The sequence below is a fragment of the Ammospiza nelsoni genome, chromosome 24 (genome assembly GCF_027579445.1).
Source record: "Ammospiza nelsoni isolate bAmmNel1 chromosome 24, bAmmNel1.pri, whole genome shotgun sequence".
Lineage (NCBI taxonomy): Eukaryota > Metazoa > Chordata > Aves > Passeriformes > Passerellidae > Ammospiza > Ammospiza nelsoni.
Genome location: NC_080656.1, coordinates 7831011 through 7840046, shown reverse-complemented (window position 1 = coordinate 7840046; position 9036 = coordinate 7831011). Strand labels below are relative to the sequence as shown.

The 9036-nt window shown below is 56.8% G+C and overlaps 2 protein-coding genes across 2 annotated transcripts; both read left to right on the top strand.

Annotated features, from left to right (window-relative positions):
- The first annotated feature begins 526 nt into the window (after positions 1–526).
- On the top strand, positions 527–3295 carry RBM7 (RNA binding motif protein 7). Its single transcript, XM_059488465.1, has 5 exons — positions 527–665; positions 842–1004; positions 1488–1590; positions 1768–1834; positions 2118–3295. Exons 1-5 carry the CDS (start codon positions 570–572, stop codon positions 2505–2507), a joined length of 819 nt encoding a protein of 272 aa, XP_059344448.1. The 5' UTR covers positions 527–569; the 3' UTR covers positions 2508–3295.
- A 55-nt stretch (positions 3296–3350) lies between these two features.
- Positions 3351–8473, top strand: REXO2 (RNA exonuclease 2). The gene is made up of 7 exons (XM_059488466.1): positions 3351–3497; positions 3601–3684; positions 3934–4011; positions 6131–6242; positions 6771–6879; positions 7101–7154; positions 8054–8473. Exons 1-7 carry the CDS (start codon positions 3366–3368, stop codon positions 8181–8183), a joined length of 699 nt encoding a protein of 232 aa, XP_059344449.1. The 5' UTR covers positions 3351–3365; the 3' UTR covers positions 8184–8473.
- Positions 8474–9036: the final 563 nt, after the last annotated feature.

The following is a 9036-nucleotide window of genomic DNA, read 5'->3' as shown; positions in this document are numbered from 1 at the left end:
TGCCCCGTTCCCGTTCCCCCGTTCCTGTTCCCCCGTTCCTGTTCCCATTGCCCCGTTCCTGTTCCCCCGTTCCTGTTCCCGTTCCCCCGTTCCTGTTCCCATTGCCCCGTTCCTGTTCCCCCGTTCCTGTTCCCATTGCCCCGTTCCTGTTCCCATTGCCCCGTTCCCGTTCCCCCGTTCCTGTTCCCCCGTTCCTGTTCCCATTGCCCCGTTCCTGTTCCCCCGTTCCTGTTCCCGTTCCCCCGTTCCTGTTCCCATTGCCCCGTTCCTGTTCCCCCGTTCCTGTTCCCATTGCCCCGTTCCTGTTCCCATTGCCCCGTTCCCGTTCCCCCGTTCCTGTTCCCCCGTTCCTGTTCCCATTGCCCCGTTCCTGTTCCCCCGTTCCTGTTCCCATTGCCCCGTTCCTGTTGCCCCGTTCCCGGTCCCGTTCCCCGCCCCGTCCCCGTGGCCCCGCCCCTGCCGGAAGGGGCGGCCCCGCACGCACGTGACGGTGACGTCACGCGAAGCGCCGCGCGGGGCAGGGGGGGAGTAGCGGCTGGGGGCGCGCGCGCTCAGATCCCGGCGCGGCCATGGGGGCAGCGGCAGCCGAGGCGAACCGGACGCTCTTCGTGGGGAACCTGGACCCCAAGGTCACCGAGGAGCTCATCTTCGAGCTCTTCCACCAGGTACCGCCCGGCGCCCGCGCTGCGTGTACCGGGGGAGGGCGCGGCGGGGGGGCCGCGGCCGCCATGGCCGGCGGGGCTACGGCGGCCGCCGCGGGACAGGGTTCGGCGGGGCGCACGTGCGCGGCGGCGGCCGCTGCCTCCTGGTGTTTGCCTAACGCCTTCGCCCCCGGTGCCAGGCGGGGCCCGTGATCACCGTGAAGATCCCGAAGGACCGGGATGGACGGCCCAAGCAGTTCGCCTTCGTCAATTTCAAGCACGAGGAGTCGGTGCCGTACGGGCTGCGGCTGCTCAACGGGATCAAGCTGTACGGGCGGCCCATGCGCATCCAGTTCCGATCAGGTACCGGAGACACCTTCACCCCCTTTGCAGGGGGACGTGAACTGCTGTCAGCTGCCCTAGCCTGCAGCAGTCACGGGTAAATTGCAGGAGCCTCTCACCAAGGGGTCCCTCACCTGCCGGCTCTGCTTCCCTCACATCCTCCTGTCCCGGTGCTTCGACCAGGGACCTCCTGTCTCTCATGGCCAGTGTAACCCCTTGGCTGAGCCTTCTCTGTGGGTTTTTATTGGATAATCCTGCAGCACCTCCAAGATCTGCTCTAAATTATACGAGCAGCAAAAATCGCATCTGATCGTGGTTAAATGAGGCACATTGGCTACAATATCTCTGCCCTTTCTGGTGGGAACTAAGATTGCAGTGCTTTTGCAGATCACTGACGAAACTTGAGAGCCAATTCAAAATGTGTTGATTTTCTGCAAGTTCACTTCACACCTCATTTCCTTAACTGGTGTTTGTGGGTCTCCTGAATTATTTGTCTCTCCGCAGGGAGCAGTCATGCAGCCCAGGATATCAATCCATCCTGTTCCCAGCTCGGAGCTCCTGGCACCAGCCTTCCTGGGATGCCTCATCCAGCATCCAACTGCAGCAGGTACGAGTGTGGCCAGCACAGGAGTGTGCAGTGGAGGCAGACATTGCATGGTTCACTGTGTTCCTGCCTACTTCCAAGGGCAGTTTGGCGTTTCCTTCCCGTGGAGGGAGCACCAGTGGGATGTAGATGCCCTGTTGTGTGTTTAAGGCTGACACTGCTGCTGTGTTTTCCCTGCAGGTATGAGAGGGTTCCAGATGGCATGGGCTCACCGGGGTACCCGTCGAGCCTGCAGAGACAAGCGGTGGTACGTGCACACTCACGGGCACAGCTGGTGGGAATATACTGCTGGGGGGCTGGAATGGCACTTGCAGATGATGTGAAGCTCCTGGCACAGAGGGGGCCAGCTGGGAGGGCTCTGGGCGATGTAGGGCTCTGGTGTGAGCAGTGTGGGTTGGAGGAGGCTCTGGGCAGTGTAAAGGTTCTGGTGTGAGCACTGTGGGTTGGAGGCCAGCCCGGGGTTTGGTTCAGGCACTCCCCCAGGCAGTGAGCGTGCCACACCGAGCCCCCTGTCTGTGTTTCCCCTCCAGATGAACAGCGCGGCCCGGCAGCAGCCCCAGTTCGGGGGCAAGTACGGGGAGCAGCCCGGCTTTGCCCCTCCTGGCTACCCGCACTCGTTCCACGGCCTGCCCGGCTCCCCGGGGCCGCGGCGCCTGGAGGGGCCGCGCAAGGCCCGCCTGGGCGCCCACCCCTACAGCCCCGACGGGCGCCACTTCGGCCGCGAGCGCTTCGGGGACGGCGGCCCCGAGTACGGGCGCGGCAAGCGCGACGAGTACGGCTTCGAGGAGAGGGGCCGCGAGGGCGAGCACCACTACCGGGGCCGCGAGGAGCACTACGAGGACAGGCACCGCGACGGCTGGAGCTACGAGCACCGCAGGGACAGCTACAGAGAGGCCAAGTGGCACTCGGCGCGCCACTGAGGGACTCGAGGGCGAAGCAAACGTGACCTGTTTCTCACTGAGAACGTGTACAAACCCCCCACCCCCCAAAAACCCCCCCAGTGAAGTCACCTTTTAGTGTTTGTAAAAATACCAGCAGTGCAGTCCTGCCAAACTCCGGTCTCAGTATTAAATGTGTTAACGCACACTTCAGGGCTTTTCACGGGGTAGGGAAGCCGTGGAGAAACCACCACACTGACATTGTGTCACAGATAAGTGCTGTTAGTATTTTTTTAGGAGAAAGGAACATCTGTGTCAGATGGAAGGGTCTGGCATTTTAAGCAGAGTTGAGGTGGGACAGATGCTGCCTGACATCTGTAACATTCCTCGTGTTTTTTATACAGTCACAGAATCACATTTTGGTTTGGGTTGGTAGGTGCATTAAAGATCACCTCACTCCAACCCCCTGCCAGAGGCAGGGACACCTTTCACCAGCCAGGCTGCTCAGAGCCCCATCCAGCCTGGCCTTGAACGCTTCCAGTGATGGAGCATCCACAATTTCTATGCGTAACTTGTTACAGTTCCTAAGCACTCTCACAGTAAAGAATCTTTTCCTACTATGTAATTCGCACCTACTCTCTTTCAATATGAACCCATTCCCCGTTGTCCATTTGAAATACAGTATTGTTTTGAAGAACATTAAAAGTCTCCCTGGGGAAAGCCCCTGGGTGAACCTCCGCCTTTGAGGCCGGGGCAGCAGAGCTGCTCCGTGGCGCCGGTAACGGCAGGAGCGCCCCCGGCCACCGTGGACTACATCTCCCAGCAGCCCTTGCGGCGCATCCACACCTATGGAGCGTAGGCGGCGGCGCGGGGGTCGCCGGGAGCTGTAGTGCGGCGGCGATGCTGGGCGGCGGCCGCGCCGGCCTGGGCCGCCTGCGGATCTGCGCCGGGCGGTTGTGGCGGGGCCGGCGGAGGGCGGCGGCCATGGCCGGCGGCGACATGGGGCAGCGCATGGTCTGGGTGGACCTGGAGGTGCGGGGCGGCGGCGCGGGGCGGCGGGGGGCGCGGGGAAGCAGCGGACGGGACGGGGGGCGCGGGCCCCGGGCGCGCTGACGCTGCCGCTCGCCCCTGGCAGATGACGGGCCTGGACGTGGAGAAGGACCAGATCCTGGAGATGGCGTGTCTGATCACCGACTGCGACCTCAACGTGCTGGCCGAGGTGAGCCGCGCGGGCCCCGCGGGCAGTCCCGGCGATGCTGGAGCAAAGGAACGCCGGGGTCCCGGCTCCGGCCGCGCCGGGATCGCCGCTCGCACCGGGAGCGTGGGAGCGCACCGGAGCGCGGGGCTGCGTCACGGTGCGCGGTGTGCCTGCCGCCGGCACTGCCCGCCTCCGCCTGCGCTCGGCACCCAACTTCCACGGGCTCCTAAACTTCTTGTGCCATTACCTTGTGCTTCCCTTCCCCGCCAGGGCCCGAACCTGATCATCAACCAGCCCGACGAGCTGCTGGAGAGCATGTCCGAGTGGTGCAAGGAGCATCACGGGAAGGTAAAAACCCTGCTCGGCCTCGGCCGCCGTGGGAGCGACGGGTGATTCCGAGAGATGAGCTGCAGGGCGAGTGATGCTGAGAGATGAGCTGCAGGGCGAGTGATGCTGAGAGATGAGCTGCAGGGCGAGTGATGCTGAGAGATGAGCTGCAGCACGAGTGATGCTGAGAGATCAGCTGTAGAACATGTAATTCTGAGAGATCAGATGCAGGACGTGTAATTCTGAGAATTCGGCTGCAGGATGTGTAAATCCTGAGTGATCAGCTGCAGCACGTGTAGGTTCTGAGCGATTAATTCTGATAGATCAGCGGCAGTACAGCTGCCTCAGCAGGGACAATTCCTGTGCTGAGCAGTTCGCAGCCACACAGAGGGGTTCAAAGACAGGAGACAGTGTCTCTCTTATTTTGTATTGAGGAGCCTGTGTGGAGTGTTTTGCCCAAGGTCTCACGAGTCATCTGTGGCAGGGTTCAGACTGCTCTCAGGGATCCTTAGCCTGCAGCTTCCAGCTTGCCTAAAGCAGCCTGTGCTTTGCAGCCTGGTTTCTGATAAGTTGGAAGAGTGCTGGAAGCTGCTCCCTGGTCTGGGAGCTGGAAGCATCAGCACAGCAGCAGCAGTGAGCTCCCCTGGGAGGGCTGGAGCAGGCAGGGGGGCAGAACAGGATCTGTCACTCAGGGATGTGCCTCTGGCTCACATCTCGCAGGGCAGGGCCTCAGCCTCCTTTCTCCCAGTGGGACAATTGGGGTTTGGTTCCTTGGTCCCCACACAGAGCTGCTGGCCACCTCCTGCCTCTGTGGGAGCCCTGGTGCAGGCTGGGCTGGGTTCAAATTCTGACAGCTCCTCCTGATGGGGTCTTGCATAAAACAATTCAAAATCATTCCAGTGGGGAAGGGGGAGGTCAAGCTTGAATGCCTGAATAAGAACAGGTGCAGGATTGGTGCAGAACAGTCCAGAGCCAATCAAAGGCAGATTTCTCCCTGTGGACTCTGGTGCATGTTTACAGGACTCCAGGCTTTTGCCTGTCCCCTCAGCCCTGTAGGCCTTGTGGATTTTTTAACTGAAAGCTTCACTTTTGCAGCAAGAGATTATTTTTAGTTCTTTGGGCCACCAAAGAAAGGTTCCTCTTTGCCAGCAGCAAGAGAGCAAATGGATTTTCCAGTCCCTGATGATGAATTGAAGTTCAAGTTAGTTTTCAATTAAGGGCTGAAGTTTTAAGACATCCATAACCCCCCTCTCCTCCCCCTTCGGCATCTTGCTCTCCCTGGGAAGAATTAGCAAGAGTTTGAGAAATGAATATTAATTTACTGTGATGGGTGCTTCTCCCTGCCCCAGTCGAGGATTCCAGCTCAGCCTCGGCTCAGGAGTGAATTGGAGATGGAAGCATGCGTCCTTGCTGCTCCTGAGGAGCTACTTATTTTTAATTGACTAAGAGAAGAGAAGCAATTAGAATATAGATGAAAATGCTGCCACATAATGAATTTTTTAACCACCACTTGGATCTGTCAAGTAGATTTTTGCTGCACAGTCGTGGAAATATATAGCGTAGCCAGATGGAAATAAATCACTGAGAACACTTGGAGAGGATTTGACATTTAGCAATTGAAAAAAAAAAAAACAGGGAGGAACTTTTCTGATTTATAGGAATCTTGATGAAGCCTGAAGGCAGGATCCTGTTTATTTGTGTTCACTGGTAGCTGCTGCTCCCTGCTGGGGAGGTGAGTGCCTCTCCTGGAGCAGGGATGTGCGGGGAGGTAGCGCTCTGCTGGCTCAAGGATGTGCAGGTGGATCAACAACGCCTCACATCTTGGTAACTGGAAAGAGCTCTGAGCAAAGGAATCAAAAAAAGGGAAGGAAAACGTCCCAAACCACACAGGAAGGTCAGTGCTGTCAGCACTATTTACCTGCCTTGGATTTCCTTCCCACGCAGGAGGTCCCTGGGGAGAGCAGAGGCTGGGGGTGCCCCAGGGACTGAGGTGCAGAGTTCAGGAGGCACCTGGGGGACCAGCAGCACTCCAAGGGCTGACCTTTCACTGCAGAGTTAAACATTTACCTGAGAACTGGAGCGTTCCTGGCAGTGTCTGTGACAGGGTGTTTCTGATTTATGGCTTGGCTCTGTTTTGCAGTCTGGCCTTACTAAGGCGGTGAAGGAGAGTAAAATCTCGCTGCAGCAGGCAGAGTACGAGTTCCTGTCCTTCGTGCGGCAGCAGACACCCCCAGGGCTCTGTCCTCTCGCAGGTGAGGCACCTTCTGTCTGCACATCATCCATCCATCCTGCACTCCCAGCACCCCCTGGCACGTGGGGCAGGCACGGGTTCCTCTTCTGTGCTCTGTTCCTCCCTGGCTATGCAGCCAAAGGCTGAATAAGGATCTTCCAGGTGTCCTGTTACCCAGAATTTCATATATTTAATATATTTCATATATGATCTTGGGACAGGTGCTGAGTGGAATTAATACCAATGGCCACTTTCACTTGGCAAAAAACCCGATGTTGGCACAATTCTGTGATATTTATCTGCGTGACACAAATTGTGGGAGTAGTAACAGAGGAATTACTAGAGGTATTAGTGTTAAACCCCGTGTGATCCTGCAATGAAAATCTGACAAACCTTTACAATCATATTTGCTAGAAAATGGGATAAATGAGCTGCTTGTGAATGGCTTTTCTTCCCCTGTGATCTCTCCCAGCTCGCTCCGTCTGCCGCTCGTTTCCATGTTGTTCTGTTTTCTTCTGTTTGAAGAAACATCTTGTTTGTGTCTTTGTAGGTAACTCTGTTCATGCAGATAAGAAATTCCTTGACAAATACATGCCACAGTTCATGAGGCACCTTCATTACAGGATCATTGATGTGAGCACTGTCAAGGAGCTTTGCAGGTAAGTGTTCCCCCAGTTAAGTGGTTTGAGAGATACCCCTGGGGTGCCCATTTGTGGTGCTGGGGCTCTGCAGATCAAGCAGGGGGACTGGCAGGGCCGTGGCTTCTCTTGGTGTCAGTGAAACCAGGGTTCCTTCACCAAGTGTAACAAACCCGCAGCAGCCACCAGGCATGCCTTTGCATCCCAGTTTTCTTTCTAAGTGGCAATTCTTGTGCTCACAGGCGCTGGTATCCAGAGGAATACGAGTTTGCACCAAAGAAGGCTGCTTCTCACAGGTGAGCTCTGTGCCTCCGTCTCTGACAGCAGGGCTGGTCCTGCAGAGAACTCTGCTCTTCCTGAGCAGGATATGGGGCTCCCTGTGAATTCCAGCATCCTGGGGCTGATGCAGGTGGAGATGGCTTCTGCACCCTGTCAGATGTTTGAATTCTCCCGTCCAAAGCCTAGATAGCGTAGGGAAAGGGATTATTAAAACCCAGAGAACCAGAAGTTTCCTCAGCCCTTCTGTTTCACTCTGCTCTTCAAAGTGCATGTTTGTTGACCATGCAAACAGTCACTTAATGGGGGTTATCTGCCCTTTTTTTGGGCAGAGGTGGTCACAGAAACACAAAAATTTCAGAACTGTGAATGGAGGGGTGAGAGTCCTGCTCGTGCCTATTTCCTGAGCTTGGAATATGCCAGAGAGGTGGCAGGAAGGAGCCAGGGAGCCTCTGTGGCTCCACTCTGATGTGCCCGTGCTGGGCAGGAGGGAGGCTCTGGTGCACACACAGGAGGAGGAGGAGGGCTGGCTGTCACAGGGGTCCTGGCTGAAGCCGTGGTTGATGTGCTGCTGCAGGGAGCTGAGCCCTGAGCGTGCCCTGGCTGGAGCTGGGCAGCTCTCTGGAGCCCTGGCTCTTCCCTCGGGTGGAATTGTTTCTGACAGCCAATGCTGGTTTCCAGCAGCTGCGTCCCAGGCTGACATAAACGAATCAGCTGTGAGTTACTCCCTGCCACCTTGGCACCACTGGACTTCTATTGCTTCCCTGAGACAATGAGTGTTATTTTCATGCCTGACAGATGCACCCTCCTGTGCATCATTTTGGTTTCCTGCAGCCTGGAAGTTTTCAGTGGCATTAGGATGTGGGCATAGCTGGAGATGTACCCCGGCTCTTTGAAACCCTCCTTAATTCTCTTTCAGAGCACTTGATGACATCAGGGAAAGCATCAAAGAACTCCAGTTCTACAGAGACCACATCTTCAAGAGGAAAACGGATGAGAAGAAAAGGAAACTGATTGAGAATGGGGAAAGTGACAAAGCTGCCAGCTGATTTCCCCTCCCGCCACACCAGCCCGTAGCACACACTAGATGCGTCTCCTGGTTTTCTTTTGTTTGCCAGTCTCTTGGGAAGCTGCCCCCTGGGTTACCTTGTTTCTTACCAGCTGTTCAATGCAGACAGAAGCCTGAGTTGCTGCTGCTTTTCAGTTTGAGCGGGGAATGGGCACGCTGGGCCTCGGCAGCGCCGGGCTCGGATGTTCAGGTAAAACACGCTGTTTGATACTCCTTGCACCTGCTTTTGGGTGCAGTCTTTCACGACACAATAAAACAGGTCAGTTGAAAGATGGTGGTTTTGGACAGCCTTTCTTTGGTGCTCCCCACGCTGCTGCTGCTCCCCTGGGCTGTCCTGGAGTGGGAGCTGCCGGCCCATGAAGCGGAGGGTGCAATGGAGCGCGGGCGTGCAGCTCCCAGGCATGTTTTTATTATGGGCATTAATAATAACGGCCATCCAGGGCTTCTCAATCCTGCTGATTGTTGGAACACCTGCTCTGCCAGCCCTGGGAATGACTGTTATTGCAGAGAGGCCGTTAAAATGGTTAATGGGGCAAATAAATGAGTCTGTGAAATGTCTCTCTCCTGTGTCACCAACTCCCAGGTAAGTTGGCAATTCCAGAGAGGTTGGGCAGGCTTGGAGCAGGGCAGAGCTGAGGGACGTCCCTGCACAGGGTTATCCACCACAGGCAGCACCTGCAGAGATGCCTGGGTGCATCCCCGTGGGGCTGCTGGGGCCCTGGGATGTGTTGGAGCTGAGGATGCACGGCTCACCCTTGTCCCAGCAGCTCCCCAGACCCACATCACAGCCACGTGCCACCAGAATTCACTTTGTCTTTCATTTCCATGTTGTT

Excerpts from the sequence above, each read along its gene's own strand:
- RBM7 (XM_059488465.1), top strand. The coding sequence starts at position 570 with ATGGGGGCAGCGGCAGCCGAGGCGAACCGGACGCTCTTCGTGGGGAAC. Across the intron at positions 666-841 it reads TCTTCGAGCTCTTCCACCAG|GCGGGGCCCGTGATCACCGT; the intron begins GTACCGCCCGGC and ends CCCCGGTGCCAG. Across the intron at positions 1,591-1,767 it reads CCAGCATCCAACTGCAGCAG|GTATGAGAGGGTTCCAGATG; the intron begins GTACGAGTGTGG and ends TTTTCCCTGCAG.
- REXO2 (XM_059488466.1), top strand. The coding sequence starts at position 3,366 with ATGCTGGGCGGCGGCCGCGCCGGCCTGGGCCGCCTGCGGATCTGCGCC. Across the intron at positions 6,880-7,100 it reads ACTGTCAAGGAGCTTTGCAG|GCGCTGGTATCCAGAGGAAT; the intron begins GTAAGTGTTCCC and ends TTGTGCTCACAG. Across the intron at positions 7,155-8,053 it reads AAGAAGGCTGCTTCTCACAG|AGCACTTGATGACATCAGGG; the intron begins GTGAGCTCTGTG and ends ATTCTCTTTCAG.